At 43.5% G+C, this 18,728-nt stretch overlaps 1 protein-coding gene across 1 annotated transcript in view; it reads right to left on the bottom strand.

Annotated features, from left to right (window-relative positions):
* Nucleotides 1–11,957, bottom strand: part of LOC137646056 (mitotic spindle assembly checkpoint protein MAD2A-like) — an 80,635-nt gene extending 68,678 nt beyond the window's left edge. Inside the window, exons 1-2 of the mRNA XM_068379211.1 lie at nucleotides 11,799–11,957; nucleotides 1,049–1,195 (exon numbers count right to left, since the gene is read on the bottom strand). Of these exons, the coding sequence (XP_068235312.1) occupies nucleotides 1,049–1,195; nucleotides 11,799–11,874 (223 nt within the window). The 5' untranslated portion in view covers nucleotides 11,875–11,957. The remainder of the gene's footprint in view (nucleotides 1–1,048; nucleotides 1,196–11,798) is intronic.
* Between the last annotated feature and the right edge of the window lie 6,771 nt (nucleotides 11,958–18,728).

Here is an 18,728-nt window from a genome sequence, read left to right as displayed (position 1 = left end):
ATTTCTTTCACACCGTTGGCCCCTATAAAAAGGACACATATAAGTTCCGCAAGGGCGGTCAGGTAATCCGGGACACTTCTGCATAATAGAGGCCAACTTCCAAACACTCTGTCAAGAAGAAAAAGCAAAAAAAGATTAATGGCTGTCAATATAGGCGAGGGTAGGAACGGACACATCCGGTCATCACCCAAGCCAAAAGCAAAGTGAGCTCTCACAGGTGTGTGTGGGAGGGGGGAGGGGTAGCAAGCTACCCCTCCCTATCCCCCACTAACTAGCGATGGGGTAGTAAACCCTCGTTAAAATTCTAATGGCTCGTCATTTCAGCAACGCCGAAAGTAATATCCCCATATTAAATAGCGTGGTTTGTATTTCAGTTACGGAACAACTTCTTTTTACTCACCCAGACATACTTCTCCCAATGGAAGGGTGACCACTCCTAACACTATCACAGGGGGAGCCTGACACTGCAGGAGTGTCCTCTGCAGGCCACACACAAAAGGTGAGGATCCATCTCCCTTAAGCTCCTAAAGTTGCTGTTTTTTTTTTTTGTCTGACACCCCCAGACATTTCCGCATATCAGCAGGCATCCTCACAAGAAATCACTGATGTCACAAACCCAAGAAAAAAAAACTGCAATTAAAATATTCAGCCCAGAGACCAGCCAGCCAGAACATCTGCTCTTGCTGACAACTATTATCAAAGTGACCACTCATTGAGTATCACTGCTCCCGGTCGGTAACTACTGGCAAACTACCTACACCTCGTTGAAAAAAATTTAACACACGCATTTCAGCTTCGCTATTATCATTCTCCTATGTAAAGGGCAAGAGTTTGTATTTGTACAGAAACCTAATAAAAAACATTTCAGTAATTTAGAAAGTCTCAGGGGCCACATAACAACACATCTCATTTCCCATACCTGCTTTATGTTATTCCAGGGATTTCCACCAAAAAATCAAATCTGCAAAATTTAAGGTCTGCCTTTCCTTTATCAGGGATTCTGAGAAAAAGCTACAGAACAATTATGACACAGAAAAAAATATCCAACCTTTAATTTGTGCCAAGACATTTTCGAGGTATTCTTTGACCTTATCATCAGTAGTAGTGAAGAGAGTAAGCCCATATTGCTGCTTGTAAGTGAAAGACTCTGGAGGGTATACACCCCGCTGATACAAGATACTGTTGATTCCATAATCTGAAAAATATATATCCAAGGATAATAAGCAATTCAAAAAAGTAAACAAAAAATTTAATATTACTTGAAATGAACAGTACAGTATTTACTTTCTTAACCCTTTTACCCCCAAAGGACGTACTGGTACGTTTCACAAAAGCCATCTCTTTACCCCCATGGACGTACCGGTACGTCCTTGCAAAAAAATGCTATAAAAATTTTTCTTTTTCATATTTTTGATAATTTTTTGAGAAACTTCAGGCATTTTCCAAGAGAATGAGACCAACCTGACCTCTCTATGGCAAAAATTAAGGCTGTTAGAGCAATTTAAAAAAATATATACTGCAAAATATGCTGGGAAAAAAATAACCCCTTGGGGGTTAAGGTTTGGAAATTTCCAAAGAGCCTGGGGGTAAAAGGGTTAAAATCACACAGGATTCATTGCCTTTACAGTTAACCATTTATCGGTTCATGCATCTCTAAATTACCCATCATTAGCTCTAACCTAGCCCATTACACCATTACTTTATATAATAGATCTGAATCTCACAAAAGAGGTGTGGCCTTGTGATCTCCCCCACTTAATGTTTCTAGAAGTTAATCTTGGAGAGTAACTTTTGAAGGTTGATATTCACCTACACCCACACCCGATTTACAGTTTGACAATTTGAGTGGTTCAAGTCTTTATCATTCAATATTACTATGGCTATTTTTTTATCAGGGTTATCAAGTGCTGCCAAAAATTGGGAAAATATTTTGGGTAAAATTGATATTCCTAACATTAACGAAACGACAAATTTTTAAAGTAACTTGTATTTTTCCTACATATATAAAGCTAAGTCATGTAAGTACAGTAATGCCTCAAGATACGAAATCAATTTGTTCCGAAGTGGCTTTCATTTCGTGAAAATTTCATATCATGGGGTATTTTCTATATGTAAATCGTCTAATTCGTTTCAAACCCTAAAAAAAACCACCACATAAAATTTTATAATGCAGTTAAGCTATCACCACAATGAAATACTGTACAGTCATATACATTTCAATCATTCAATCTACCTAAACTAACTGATAATACCTGTAAATTAAGTAGATATTATAACATAATGCAATGATGAATGGAAAATATAATACATACAGTACAATACCGTACATATACGAAATATAAAGCACTGTATACTGTACCATATGTACTATACTGTACTATTATTATAGTTACCTGTACTCTTACTATAGAGAAGTACATTTTTTATTATGTATAAACAATCCATCTTCTTCAATTGCCTCATGGATAACTATTTTAATGGATAACTATTTTATTCTCGGCCTGGCTGGCGAATCTCTCTTTGTATCATGAAATTTTTTTCGTGATGTGAGGCATAAAAATCTTCGCATATCGTTTCGCATCATGAAAATTTTGTATGCGGAGCATTCGTGTCAAGAGATATCACTGTATATGGGTTTACTCTGTTGCTGTTTTGCAACAACCAAATTTAAGAAATACTGTGGGTCTGACAACACTGTATGGTTGCCTTCTGGATCCACTCGCACTGGGTGGTAGTGTTGGAACCTCCAGCTGTTTACACTTTGCTCTCGATTAAGACTTGTGGGGTGGATGAGGCAGGAAATATAAATAACTGGTTTGTATGGCTAAGAAAAATACAGATTGTTTAAAAAATATAACAAATTTGGAAATAATTTGCATTTTTCATAACATACAAACCTGAAGCTATTCATTAAAAGGGTATTACTTTCGGCGCAGCTGAAAGACGAGCCATGATAATTTTAGTGAGGGATAACTACCCCCATCCGCTAGTTAGCGGGGGGGGGGGGGGGTAGACTGGCTAACCCGCTCACTCACACCTCTCGGCTGAGTAACCACTTTGCTTTATGGCAGGACTTCTTGGGGGACAGGGTGGCGGGCCAATTTGTATAAATAGCTTCAGGTTTGCATGTTAGGAAAAATACAAATTATTTCCAAATTTGTTATTTGTTCCGACACAGATACAAACCTTCGCTATTCATAATAGGGTGACTTACTCTTAGGAGGGAGGAAGTCCTTACCAACTGGCCTTGGTCATGACCCGGGGTCCTCTCTATTTCGATCTGTGATCGATAGTAGAAGGGACCCTACCCTCGCTAAAACCAAGTGCCGATATGAGGTAATGCAATGATAGCGGCCTGCAGAAGCTTGTGTGTGAGTGGAACTAACAGTGTGGCTTGTCTTTAATATAGGAACTCGAGTAGAGAACATATTGTTCTTAAAGACTTACCCAATACCCTCCCTCTAAAAGGTATTGGGGACGTAACAAAGTATTCTTCTATACTTAAGAGGCACAAGGGAAATGGGTCTCACCTGCAGCGAGGTGAGGTCAGCTATGCTGAGGCTTGCACAGCTGTTTTCCCCAGAGGGGAGAAGGTGAAAGGAAGAAAGGAGCCAGACATTCTTACTCATTCACCCCAGACTAATCTGGGTAGTCTCAGCCCTCAACCCTCTACTACTTGTCCATCAAGGAGCCTGAGGTGATTGGACCATTTGTGATGCAACCACCACAGGACTAATGGAAAAGGTCTCCATGTTCTTGTGGGTTACGTCTTTGCAGGTAGTGAGTCATGAAGGTCGATTGATGCTTCCACATACCCACTTAAAGTATCTGCACCACAGAGTAGTTTCTTGAACGCCAAGGACGTAGCAACGCCAGTGACGTTACGAGCTCTGGGTCTTAGGATGGAGGAGAGTCTAGATTAAGAGTAACCTCAATTGCCTTCCGATCCCAGAGGGGAAGGAAATCCTTGAGGTCCTCTTGACCTTCCCCGTGCTGGTCAACAGTGCCGACACACGGGGGCGAGCTGGTATCGTTCTTTTAAGGTAACCCCACAGACTCCTCACTGGGTAAAACCCCAGTTGATGGGTTTCCGGGTACCGAACGAAGATTTTTTATAAAAAAAGGGCTGCACCTAGGGTACAGCATACTCGGAATTGAGTCTTGGCAATCCACTCAGGGACACCACTCAGGATTACTTCTCCCCCTCTCCTAGGGTACGAAACAACAGAGGTTGGATCATACAACACACTAACGCCCAAGTGAGTAGAAAAGGCATCTTCCGTGTAAAGAAGTGATCTGCTGCTGGGCCTACGGTTCGTAGAGAGGGATCACCAGAGACTGAAGGACCCGAACCACGTTCCTAGGAGGAGGTTGAGATCCGACGGGGGACAAGTTATCTCACACTTGCATAAGTAAAGGCATCGATGGGAGAGAATCCCCTTCCACGACATCAGTCACCAAGGACCGAACACTTCGACTGGAGGACCGACGCTGAAAAGTGTCTGAGGTGCCTAGACATCTTTTCCGTAACCTGATGCCAAAGGTCTCTCTGAGTGGGGTGGTGTAGGATTGTCCCAGGCGAGAAGTCGAAGCAAAGCTACGACTTAGAAAAGTGTTAGCATGTGGCTGCTTGGAGGATCATGCCGTGGAGGAAGATCCCTCGGAACTCCGTCAGGAGCTGTAGAAGGTCCGGGAACCATTCTGCGGGTTGCCATAGTAAAGCTATTGGAGCTCCGTTAGGGACTGCAGGTCTGGGAACCGTTCTGCGGGATACCATATCGAAGCTATTAGAGTCATTGATAAGATCCTGCTTATCCTGACTTGACTGTGGACTTTTTCACCAGACCGAATGGGGGGAAAAAATAAGGCACACCTCTAGGCCGCCCCACCGATCTTGGAATACAACTTGTTTGAGGGCCTGGGGAATGGTAGAGTGGGACCCTGAAGATCAGGGCCGTTGCGAGCATAACCACAGTTGGAGACCCCCCAAAGTTAAGACTTTGTTGGATACAAGATGATTCCAAGACACTAGGAGCCCACTATCTGGGTGGTTTTACAAGCACATTCCTATACCAGGAATGACGCAAGCAAATGGGGGCAACTAGTTGTCCTCTGTCCATCTAAGGCTTTGTACTGCTAGATGGTTCTCTAAGAGAGGTGAATGCTGGTACCTTTCTGAATCGGGCCAACAGACGAGGATGGAATGGTATTGCATATGCCCCACCCCCCTCTCTTTTGATGCATGATAGAGTGCATCAGATTCAGAGGGAAGACTAGAAGACAGGCCTCTTTGCAGAAGCTCTCGTCTGGCCCCCATCGTCCGCGGATTGTCCAGCGGTGAAGGGGGGGGTTAGTGCATAGCAATAAACACACCTCGAGATGATGTCGAGACGTGTAACCAATTGCACGTTCTTGCAACGAAGGGGAACAGCCTGTTCTCCCTCCATCTGCCACTAATTCAGTGTGGTTGGCCGAATAAGACCGATACCAAACGGTAAACCAGTTAAACAGTACAGCTTATGATATAATAGCGAATCTCCATAAAGATCACTTTCCGGACAAGAGACTGTACGGTAATCACCGAACGCATCCAACCAAACCCAAGAGTGGATTGAGACGTATCTTCAATCTATTGTTGGGTGGGTAAAGAGCATAAGTCTACTACTGAGTAGTAACACCGAACCGTACGCATGACAAGCATACATGCGTAGTTCGACTTAAAATTCGTATCCGGAACTGTTGGAGAACGTTGGAAACATTCATAACGGAGGTTTCTCCTTCTTAGGACAAAAAATGTTCGTACTTCTCCGTCTCCGATCGGTAAAATAGCATTTATATTAAATGTTCCCTACTAGGGAACAGATATGCTTATGAGAAGTGTCCAGCCAAAGCCTTTGTAGGAGACTAAGACTTCCAATCGGGGGAAAGTAAAAAAAGTCTATAAGGAGGCAGAACATAAATGCCATATGTCTGGTTACAGGAAAGCAGCCAGGTAATGTACTGAATAACCTGGTTTCAGTAAGGGATATAAATATACAACTTAATAGAACAGAGTTCTAATTTGAAGAAGTATATAGCCCTTATTGGCAGAAAGATCGCTTGCACGCATAAATGTACTTGTCCATTTGCGCTAGCGCATGCGCATTCTCTGCATCCAAGAAACGTTTGCAACAAATCCGGTTGTGGGAATAATGTATGTGCAACAAATCGTAACATTATTGCCGAAAGAATTTTGATCGTTGACTAATTGTATTATTTCCTTGAATGAGAACAAACATGTTCTCAAACAAAATATACAGTTATAGAGGCGGTCATTTCCCCTTTGGTTTAGCCCTCCTCATTATATGAGGGGCTAGCCAGAGTTCATTACACAGAAACGGATGTCCGTTTACCTGTGGGTGGGGTTTGAAACGTTCGTAACGTAATGAAAAGATGCCCACGCTGTTGCTAATGTTCTTTTAACGTCAGCTAACAATGTTCCTTCGGGACTAATTGTTTAAAACAATAACCCTGTAAGGATAGAATAAAAGTTTCTGAAGACTATCGTGTAAAAAGGCAAGTTGTTATACCCAGGGTACAATGACGGGGGAGGCTGCCTCCATCAAACGGTAGAACCGAGTTTAAGACCATAACCTTGCGATTTTGTCTTGGCTAGAGTACATGCTCCGGGAATGCTTACGGCCTTCATGAAGTTTTAACACCCACTGAAGTTTTGTAAAAACTTCTCAGACATGAGTCGCCCGAAAAATGGTGAAGTATCGTATGTGGGGGTTTGCTTCAAGAAGGCCAGACATAATTGCCATCGACCGCTTACTCAAAGGGAGTTGCCATCGAACGTTTTCTCGATAGTGAGAAAACTACTTTCTAAATCAGGCAAAGCCTGCCTGGGGAAATGAACTGCAATGTAAAGAATTTTCATTCCCCGCTCATTTCCATCTGCTAACCAAACCACTCGAAGTGGGAAGGTGGAGGAAAGATGACGGTGGTTCGTCCAAAAACGAAAGGATCGGTGCTGGCGAAACCAGACTAGCTGATATAGCTTTCAGAAAACTCTGGATCGCGGAAACAGAGAGATTCGGATGAGAACCTAGGGGTTCAGAATCGATTTGTGAATTCCTTTCTCACGACCTTGCGGGATGTTGTGCTGAGAACCTGCAGGAACTCTGTCGCTGATTCCTGATGGAATTTCCAGGAATCGTGATACGTGACCAGGACCCAAAGCAACTGTATCATAGTTATCTGTAGGGATTCGTAAACCCTTAGGCAGCAGGCATCCCTCTGTCATCAGAGTAAAACTCTTGATGACGATGGGCGCGCAAACAATTCACGGGACGAGAGTTCAAAAACTCTGTCATAAGAGTAAACCTCTTGTGCACTCGTGAACACACTGCCATATAAGTATGGCTATGATCACGAGAACCGAAAGGTTCAACGTGAACTGCGTTGTGAGACCCAGAAGGATCATAAGAGTTGTTCGTGCACTTCAACCAGTTGCGTGCACCTCGTTGTTCGTGTACACCATGTTGGTCAGGCGTGCACGCCAATACAGTCATGCGCTCCAATCGGATCGTGTGCGCACGCCAATATGGTCTTGCGCTCCTATCCGATTGAGTGCGCTGCTCTTGCGTCACACTGTTGGTAAGCGGAAGGGAGCTCGTGCGCGCACCTTTTCCACGCTCATGGAGCGCATGAGGTTATTCGCGCATCTGGCGCGCATAAGGTTGCTCGCTCGCATGGCGCGCCAGAGGATAAACCTGCGCGCCATGATCGCCATTTTGTTTGCACGCGCCAAGGAGGTCATGCACGCCGATTCGGTCGTGCGCGCCAACTTGGTCGTGCGCACGAGAGCTCTCAGGTTGTTGAGAGAACTCACTGATACGCTCATCCGAAGGTTCACGATAGCTTGTGTTGTGTGAGCGCGAACGATCAACACAACGAGAGTTTAAAATCTCTCTGTCATAATAAGAATGACTCTGGTCATGAGAACCCGAAAGTTCAGCGTGAACTATGTAGCGCGAACTCGAAGGAGCAACGCAACGATAAACCGGAGTTTCTCTGTCACGGAACCCCGAAGTGTTAGCGCGACTAGAGTTACGAGAGCCCAAGGGTTCAGCGTAACTAATGTTACGAGACCCCGAAGGGTCAGCGCAACGAGAAACCGAAGTTTCCCTGTCACTAAACACCGAGGTGTCGGAGTAACTAAAGTTACGAGAGCCCAAGGGTTCTGCGTATCTAATGTTACGAGACCCCGAAGTTTCCCTGTCACTAAACACCAAAGTGTCGGAGTGACTAAAGTTACGAAAGCCCAAGGGTTCTGCGTAACTAATGTTACAAGATCCCGAAGGGTCAGCGCAACGAGAAACCGAAGTTTCCCTGTCACTAAACACCGAGATGTCGGAGTAACTAAAGTTACGAGAGCCCAAGGGTTCTGCGTGACTAATGTTACGAGACCCCGAAGGTCAGCGTAACGAGAAACCAAAGTTTCCCTGTCACAAAACACAGAAGTGTCAGTGACTAAAGTTACGAAAGCCCTAGGGTTCAATGTAACTGTTGTTACGGGACCCCGAAGGGTCAGCGTAACGAGAAACCGCAGTTTCCCTGTCACAACACACCAGAGTGTTAGAGTGACTAAAGTTACAAGACCCCAAAGGATCAGCGTAACGAGGAATCAAGGTTCCTCTGTCACGAGACCCCGTCTGTACGTCGGTTTACACCTCTCGCTCCCTTAAGTCCTACGACATTCCTTCTCCCTGGTGCAGGGGAGCCTGAAAGAGGTCTCGGACTAGGGGAGCGACAAGCACGAACAGACGAACCCTCGGTCGCAACACTAAACACATTTTGCGCACTTTCCACTTTACCACTTTGACTTTCCACTTTACCACTTTGACTCTTTAACAGCTTAACATCGGACATAAGCTGGTTCCTGTCCGAGGCTAAGGTTTCAACCTTCTCACCCAACGCTTGAATAGCTAAAAACATATAGCGCATTGAAGGTTCATGAGCGCCAATAGGGGGTTCAGAAACTACCACTACAGGGGAAGGATTAGGTTCAGGGGCATGGGAGGAGGAAAATTCTAAAGATCTAGACGAGCTTCTCCTCACCCTATCTCTTTCGAGTTTCCGAGTATATTTTTCATACTCTAACCACTCGAACTCAGATAAAACCACACACTCCTCACACCGATCTCCTAATTGGCAGGATTTACCCCGGCAATTAGCACAAACAGTATGAGGGTCGATAGAAGCTTTCGGAAGACGTTTGTTACAATCTTTCGCACATTTGCGATATACAGGAGAAGGGTCAGCCATTATGAAAATCCAGAGAAAATCCAAAGGAAAGCCAAGTTCATCAACAAAAAACAAAAAAGGGTTTCCAGAGTTTTATTGAAGGAACAAACCAACACAGCGAAAGCCAATAAAACCAAAACAAGGTACTTCACCAATTCGGTAGAAAACTCGAGGTCTAGAGCGAGCGGAACCAATGTTGTCGGTGACACCGACAGAGAAGAACTAGTTTGGTTGAGAAGTATATGCGGTATCTGGCCGATAGTCGGCGCTGGTGGGCACACCCGCAACCTTCATGGCGATCGCTCGCGAGTTTTTGGAATCTGTCGGGCCGTCGGAGACGTCAGCTATTTACATATTCACCGGCTAAGTTTAATATTTAAAAGTCTAAAATTAGAAAAATAAGGTTTTCCCTCCAATTTACTTATATCAGAATATGTCAAAGTATCAATTAATACACAGGGAACACTTCTTTTTTTCATTAGGAATATTGTGCTATTGTATATGGTATATTTATCAACATTTTGATTACTGATCCAGTCAGTCCCAACCAACTACAAAGGCTCCCAAAATACCAATATCTCTATACACCAAGAACACTTCTAATTTTCTCCATTGGGATTATTGGGTAAATATATATTTCAGTTACTAGTGAAACTGGAATTTTCTATAAGAAATAAAAGTGCTGGCTAGTTTGGTATTGTTTTCTCTATGTTTCATAGGGGCTGGGGCATAATAACTTACGTGTCTGTCGATTAAAATGTGGGGTATGTTTTTCATTAAGTCCATTGTTTACATCAAATATTTTTTGGGACTTAATGTGCATGCTTGGTTTCTGTGCATTTACAATGACATACTGTCAGGTGGCTTCTTAAAACCAATTAACAGCTCACAGGCACTGCTTCATAAGTTCGAAGATGTTGTTCTACAGCAGCCATTTTTTTCCCCCTTACCCTTCAATTTCAACTTAACCACCATCACGTAGAGACGTCTCCAAGAGGGAACTTAAGGGAAGCACATCAATCTACTTCAAAATTTAGTTTATTTTAATTTATGCCAGCAATTGATTTATGATAGGAATACTCTCCGTTCGGTGTAAAGCTATTGTTACTCACGTGAAATTAAAAAATAACAGCGAAATAATGCCTCAAGGGTCTGATTCAGACTTATTTTTAAGGGAATAACAGCACATAATCTACTGCAAAGATTCTGTAAACGTTGCCAAAAAAGAAAAAAAAAAAAAAAAAAGTGTCAACCATAAGGTAAAGAATTATTACGATTTACTTATAGTTTGTGAACTGGGAAGGGGGGATCTGCTAGCATTTGTGACCTGGGAAGGGAGGTCAAGGGGGTTTGCCCCAGCTATGGGTTGTGACCTGGGAAGGGGGGTCCAGGGGGGTTGCCCCAGGCTATGGGTTGTGACCTGGGAAGGGGGATCTGGGGGGGATTGCCTACCAGCTAGGGGTTGTGACCTGGGAACTACTAGGTTAGGTTAGGAGGGTGGGTTTTTTAGGTTATGTACGTACCCTATTGCAAATCTCAAAAGTGTTAAATGATCACATATTCCATGACCCAAATCTTACGAACTGGTTATCTTGTGCTTATTTTGCATTTCTGACTAATATTATTGCTGCAAATCACTTGTTGATGACAATTCCCCACACAAATACACCCCGGTTTCCCACTGGGATTCCCCATAATTGTCTTTATATAAGGGGGTCCTAAAACTCATGAACGGGTTGCCTGCCCGAACAATCTTGTTCATAAATGTATAAAACACACGATAACGAGTAGGACAGTATATGTTTCATGTATTTGGCTAGAAATTAAAGAATCATATATTTACCGATTATTATGCTATAGTATATACCGGTAATTCCTTCAATCTTTCAGATTCTTCCAAGTCATATTAAGTATTATTAACTCATTTTAGATATTTTCTTCAATAGCAAATAACTTATGGCTACAATGCTGGGTATTTTTCTCTACATGATAAATGAGATATATGGCATGTCATTACTGTATTCAAAAACTTCATTGACCCCTGAACTGCCTGTGTTAAAGAGTTTAGGCCTACAGTAGACTCCGTAAGCTAGTCAACACCAGATGTATACACCAGTATATAGGCCAGGAAAACAAGATTAAAAATGACCAAAGAAAATAACGAAAGAAGCTTACTTGTATAACCTTGACACATTGTTTTAAAATAAGGCTAATTTTCGATTGTCTCAGCTGCAACCAAGTAGGCCTAGTGGCTAATCTGTCTACCAATATGTTAATCCTACCATGAAAGGTTAGATTATACAGTGACAAACAACTACCACGTATTAATTTGATTAAAACTATTCAGAATGACTAAAAACAAACATGTTGTAACCCACGGGTGTAACCCGGTGGGGAAAACAAGAATGGCAGTTACCTAAATGTCGACCTCAAACCACGATGCCAACCAAAACCTAAGAGTTTTCTAAACCAATTAAGGTTCAGAGTATACGAAAACCTCTTTAACTTACAGAAAAATTCCGAAACTAACTGAGCAGAGCCTTTTAAAGTAATGCAGTTTTTGGATTCTATCTTCGTACCCGCCATGATTACACCGCGCAACACTTTCGAATGTGATTGGTTGAAGAAGTTGATTAGTTGAAGGACGATTGGGACTAAGACCGATTGGTAAATTTAAGCTTCTACTTTTGGAAAAAATATTTTCGTTAAAAACATATCAATGGAATCTATTATACCCCATTTTAATCACATTAAAAACTATTCACCTATAAGAATTTGAATACCAATTTTAGCTACTCATATCAGATAGACTTGAATATATTGTTAAAAAAAAATCCTACTTGACAACTCTCCTTGTTTTGTTTCTTCAGCTGATGATTAATGTGCCAAAGTATGATAATAAAGAATTATAAATCGAAAAAAAAATCGAAGGATTGCCGTCTAAACATCTCGTAAAATTTTGGATAGATAAAATGTCAACGAACGTTACACTTTGTTTATGACATTTTCAATAATCGTTTTCCATGTTCCCCTATTTCTTTATTTCTTACCATGTGTAGATTAAACTGTAAGAGAAAATAAAACTTACGAGACATGCGACAAACTAATTGGGTATTTTCCTTTTAACACAAAATTACCCCCCCCCCACCCACCCCCCCCCCCACCCCTTATGGAATGAGATTATCCATATTGGTAGATAGATGCATTGTTAATTGTGGAGTCTTCAATCTTTGGGTGGTTGACGCATCAAATCCTGATGCTTTAGCATTTAGTGAGTTATTGGAATCATGTCAATTGAAGAATGATGTCGACTGTGCCACTACTTTAACTAAACGAACAAGATAAAATGACAGTGGATGTACTTTAGAAAGTAGGATTTCCCTGCTGTAAAGGACCGGAAAAAACACCTGTCAAAGTAAGTAATTCTCTCCGATAAAAAGAAAATTGTATATCCACAAGACTTGTAAAACTACCATTATTATCTCAGCTAAAACCTTGACTGGAAAAGTAACCCACTACAAGCAGAAAAATAGCCCGGTTAGGAATAAAAATACAGAAACAAATAAATTACGTGAGGAGCAACGAAAAACGGATATAAAATATCTTACGATCGGTAACAACGTTAAACTAGATTTTCCATAGTATATAGTCAATTAAAATAGACTTATGTCAACCAGCTCAACATAAAAACATTCACAGCAAGTTTGAACTCTTAAGCCCTTTGCTTCTGAGCTGTTCTGAGTTTACACCAATTCAACTGCCTGATTAGAAAGACCACTCCGCAATCTCATACGATAGCTACAGCAAAATTATAAGGGGATGGGATAGGTGAGGGAGGAGAGTGGGGGGAGGTAGGATAGTACGTATTGGAGGAAATAGTGTTAAAATTAATTACAGTGGGAGGCGAAAAGATTGGGCAGACCCAATAGTTCTTTGTTGTTGGTTTTTTGTTGTAACATCGTACCTTGTGGACTTCCAGGAGGTGAGTTCTCTTGCCAGCTTCCGAGGGACTTGTGTTTTCATGATTATTCCTTTTGGGGGGCTTGTTTATTCATTCATGTCCGTCTACTTTTGTTTTATTTTAATACTCCGGATTTGGTTCATCCTGAGCTATGAAGGGAGCTATCCTTTTCACCGGGAATGCTCGTTTTGTGTGTTTGTTATTTCCTCACTTGTTGATGCAAGTTGTGAGTATTTTTTTTTTCAGGCTTGTATGGCTTTTTTGTGGTATCTGGCGTTTACTGGTTCGAGGTTGTATATGTTATGGAGTGTTTCGTTGTTTTCATTTGTTATTATTATTATTATTATTATTATTATTATTATTATTATTATTATTATTATTATTATTATTATTATGGTTTAGGCCATGTGTGGTAAAAATAAACCTGTTTATATTATCCTGTCGTTCATAAGGAGTGTGATGTATGTAGCCTACCTTCTTATTTAACACAAGTGTTTATGTTTATGTCTGATAAGGTTTGTTTTGTTGTTTGCAGGATATAACTGCAGTGAAATTGTTAACTGGATAAAACCTTAGTTCTGGATACACCAGGTTTACTTCAATTTATTCAGTTAATCAATTCAATCGCCATGGAACGGCTTCTGCGCCCACCCTAGTTTGATGTGGACCCTGACTCTGCCCAGGCCGCCAAGGAGTGGACACACTGGCTGAGGACGTTTACAAACTTCGTTCAAGCGGTGCAGCTGACTACCCCTACGCTTGACAAACTGGTTCTTCACACTAACTATGTGGTTCCTAGTGTGTATGACTACATTTCTGAGTGTGAGACTTATGAGAAACCTGAAGAGGTTCTGACATCTGTGTACGTGAAACCGAACAATGAAATATTTGCCAGGCATCTGCTTGCCACTCGCAGGCAAAACTCGGGTGAGTCCCTGGATCAGTTCCTGCAGGTACTGAAGCTACTTGCTAAGGACTGCCATTTCAAAAGTGTAACTGCCGTGGAAGCGTGTGACAGTTATGTTCAGGATGCCTTCATTAATGGTTTGGTCTCTGGTGCAATACGCCAGCCTCTGTTGGAGAATTTGACACTGAACTTAAATACTGCTTATGAACAGGCCCGCACTCTAGAAATGGCCCAGAAGCATTCAGCCTCCTACTCTTCAGCAGAACCTGTTAATGCTGCTATGTCAGCATTGAGTCGAGAGGAGGAATCGTTTAGTGCTGAAAATAAGTCTGTTTCTGTTGCTACTTCTAGTGCCCGATGTTTTTTTTTTTTTTTTTTTTTTTTTTATTTATTTATTTATTTATTTTTTTTTTTTTTTTTGTGGGAACAACCGGCATCCCGGAACTCAGTGTCCTGCTAAGGACGCAGTGTGTTTGAAATGTAAGAAGCAAGGACATTATGCTAAGGTGTGTCGCTCTGTGAAACAGGCAAGTGGCTCTTCTAGCCCAAAATATTCTGCAGCAATGCTAGCTTCTATAGTGGGGGCCTCCCCTAAGTGTCTTGAAAAATCTATAACACCTCTCAAGCTTAATGGTAACCCTGTCAGCACTTACTTGACTTAAAGTCTATTGGAGTGACTGAGGAAGCACTGGAATTTTTGCGAAGTTACTTAATGAATAGGAAGGCTATTGTAGAAGTTTCTGGAAAACGATCCAGTGAGAGAATTCTTATGAAAGGTGTACCACAGGGTAGTGTTCTGGGCCCTATCTTGTTCAACATATACACTATCGAGCTATCACACATCTTGAAAAAGCAAAAAGTGGGCTTTAAACTATATGCAGATGATACTCAGTTCTACCTTTCAATTTCAACAACACAAGATACAAAGAAGAAAATTGATGAGATAATGACTGAAATAAAACCATGGATGCAGAGGAAAAAGCTTTGTGAAGGCGTGTACGAGGGGTTGATGGTCCATCGCGATTGTGAAGGATGTGCCTGAAGTGGCGGACGGCGAGGTAGACGGCGAGGAGCTCCCTGTCGAAGGTGCTGTATCTTGTTTCGGCGGGTTTCAGTTTTCTGCTGAAGAATGCCAATGGTCAAGGAGAATCATCGACGAGCTGTTCCAGCACAGCCCCACAGGCGACATTGCTGGCGTCGGTCGTCAGTCGCAGAGGGGTGTTGTCGTCGAAGTAAGCCAGGGTGGTGGCGTTTGCGAGGGCGTCCTTTGTCCGGGTGAATGCGTGTTGTTGTGGGGAACCCACTCAAGTTTCTTCGCCTTTCCCTTCAGGACGTCGTTGAGGGGTGTCAGAGTCTGTGCGATGTTGGGGATGAAGCGCCTGTAGTAATTGACCATTCCCAGGAACTCCTGAAGTTGGCGGGTGGTCGTAGGTGTCGGGAACTTTCTGATGGCATCCACCTTGGTTGTCATGGGTTTTACCCCACTCGAGGACACGCGATGACCGAGAAAGTCCACTCCTTCGGCGCCGAATGTGCATTTGTCGAAACGTACAACCAGGTCATTCTCCTGCAGGCATTTGAGGAGGGCGCAGACTTACCTCCGGTGTTCCTCCTTGGTCCTTGAGAATATCAGGATGTCGTCGACGTAGCAGATGCAGAATGGTAGGTCGCCCAGGATGCTATCCATTAGGCGTTGGAAGGTCGCCCAGTATGCTATCCATTAGGCGTTGGAAGGTCGCCCCCGCATTGCGTAGACCGAAGGTTGAGTATGCGAAGGTGTAGGATCCGAACGGTGTCACAATGGCAGTTTTCGGAATGTTCTCTGGAAATACGGGGACCTGGAAGTAAGACTTGAGAAGGTCCATCTTGGTGAAGTATTTCGCGCCATGCAATGCATTCGTCAGGTCTTGCATGTTGGGTAGAGGGTAGTGGTCGGGCGTTGTGATGAGGTTGAGGCGCCTGTAGTCGCCGCAAGGTCTCCAGGTCCCATCAGGCTTCTTTACCATGTGTAGGGGAGATGCCCAGGGGCTCGATGCTTTCTTACAGATACCCATGCGTTCCATGTCCTCAAAGGCGCGTTTGGGGTCCCTCAGCTTCTGGGGCGGGAGGGGGTGGAATTTGGCGTGAGTAGGAGGTCCCGTCGTCGGGATGAGGTGGCAGATCCCGTGCTTGGAGGGGGATCCTGGCAGAAGGTCGGCGTAGGGCTGCGTCATTACAGCGGATACGGACATTGTGGCAGGGCCGGCTCTTAGGGCGCGGGACCGGCAGGTTCCTGTGTCGATGAGGCGTTTCCCAGCAACGTCAACAAGTAGTCCGTGGTGAGCGAGGAAATCTGCACCGAGGAGGGGGCGACTGACGTCAGCGATGGCGAAGGGCCAGGAATACGAACGGCCCATGATAGATATCCTGAGGACCCTAGTCCCATAACACCGTATGGGAGACCAGTTGGCGGCGACGAGCGAGGGGGCGTCTTTGCTAGGACCACAGTCTAGGTCGGCTTGTGACTGCGGGAATGTTGATTGCATAGCGCCGGTGTCGACCATGAGTCTATGGTTGGAGATGGTGTCGAGGATATAGAAACCATTCTTTCTTTGGTTTCCTGTAGCTGCGATGGTGGTAGGTGGTTTCTTCTAGCGTCATCTTCTAGGGAAATTGCATGGTGCCCTACATTTCTTGGCATCGCTGCTGAACTGCTGATGGTAGAAACACCACGCTGGATTAGGCCTAGGGCTCGGACGTGTCGATTGCGGTGGTTTCCTCCTTGCCAGAGCGTTGATCTCATCATCGTCGTCAGGAGGTGTTGCTGAAGAGTCTATGGAAGAGCAGCTGAAGGAGGAGAACGAAGACGATACTGATGATGCCCCAAGGCGGGATGCTTTTGAAGCCTCGTGGAGCTTCTGAGCCTTCGACAGGAGTTCGTTCATCCGAAGCGTGTTGGCGTCCGTCAATTGGGCCCTTACGTCCTGCGGCAGGCGTCGAAGGAAAATCTCGCGAGATAGGCTAATCTCGCATCGTCGGCCATTGCTGTCGGTCTCCGGAAGCATTAGCAGGCCGGTTAACTCGTTCCACGCCTCGACAGGAGAGGTGTCACCCATGGGTTTGCCGGCGAGATCCGGCTGAAACGGAGAGTGAGTAGATACCGATTAGTTTCATTCTTAGGTCGTCGTAGGAAACTTGGCCAGCCTGGGATTTGAGCCATGGGGAAATCTCATCTGGGATAGAGATGAGAACGATGTCGGCCTTGGCGCAGGAGTCGCTGAGCCTAGCGACTCGGAAGAGGATGTCAGCTCTAAGGAACCAGGAAGCGGTGTTGTGTTGAGAAAACGGCGGCAGTTTGACTTTGGGCATGGAGGCGAGGCTGTCGGGCATGATGGGCGGGTTGAATCCGCCATTGTGGACAGTCGACGAGTCGGCGAAGAGGTGGGAGGTTGAGATGTCGGTTAAGCTCATCCTACTGCCTTACAAACGCACCGAGGTGTGGGAACGCCACAGGCCGAAGCTCACACCTTAAGGTAACGGAGTAAAAGAAGGTAGCACTACCGTAATAAGTCCGTTAATGGCAAAGCCAAAACCGCTGATGCTACTTCAACTCCGGGGTCACCAGTTGTAAGGACAGTGAGACGAGCTATCACCAACAACAACTGATGGTTTATTCAAACGGGTGCGAGAATATAATACAAGGTGCGGACGGCAATGTAGCTGGCGCCAATCTGGCTTGAACCAACCGCCACAAAATGTGTGTTTTTTTCACACTTAAAAATACTTGAAATACAATTCAATAGAAATATGTAGCGAAATGATAAATACATGAAATTGTAGCTCTGAGGGAGCAGAACAAATATATACAGTTAGCCACAGTGTGGCGAAAGGAGAATTTAAATAAAATGGAGAATTCGATGAGAATGCTGGACGACGGAGGGAGCGATGTCCTTACAATCTCTCTTGATTAGCCGTCTCTTTGTTACGCTAGCCATTGCGGATTGGTGATGGTGGGAGACCTTATTCTGATCGCTCACAGCGAATCAACCTGGTATGGGCGGCCCTGACTATAGTAGCCTACAGCTTTGCTGATCGTGGCAATACACAAACCCTTTCACTACATCTGAATTAGGTTACATATAAAGGTAGATAAGGAATTCGTAATCTAGCTAAATTCAGTGCATGTTGTAAAGTATAGTACAGGAAGTTGCATGAACCCTAATAAAGATCAAAGTATGATTTTTTTTAAGTAGATCAAGGACAGTGGCTCCTCAACATTCAGGTTTCTGTATTGATAATGTTTATTTAACTCTATACAGCTCTTAAAAATTTAGGTGTGATTCTTGATTGGAAATTTACATTTTAGAAACACATTCCGTCTGTTTCTTCTTCAAATGCCTGAAAATGGCTTATTGGGTAAGTTTTATTTAAGAATTTCGGTGATCGATCTATTCTGAAGAAATTTTCTATTTTTTTTTCTTATTCTGCCTTATTTCAAGTATTTCCCGCCTGTCTGGTTTCCATCTGCTAAATCTCATATCAGTTTGTTGGACAAAAACTTTATTAGTGATCTAGATTAATCTCTGGCACCGT

This window comes from Palaemon carinicauda, chromosome 8 (genome assembly GCF_036898095.1).
Source record: "Palaemon carinicauda isolate YSFRI2023 chromosome 8, ASM3689809v2, whole genome shotgun sequence".
NCBI lineage: Eukaryota > Metazoa > Arthropoda > Malacostraca > Decapoda > Palaemonidae > Palaemon > Palaemon carinicauda.
The sequence above is the reverse complement of the archived record's forward strand: the minus strand, read 5'-3'. Positions and strand labels throughout refer to the sequence as shown.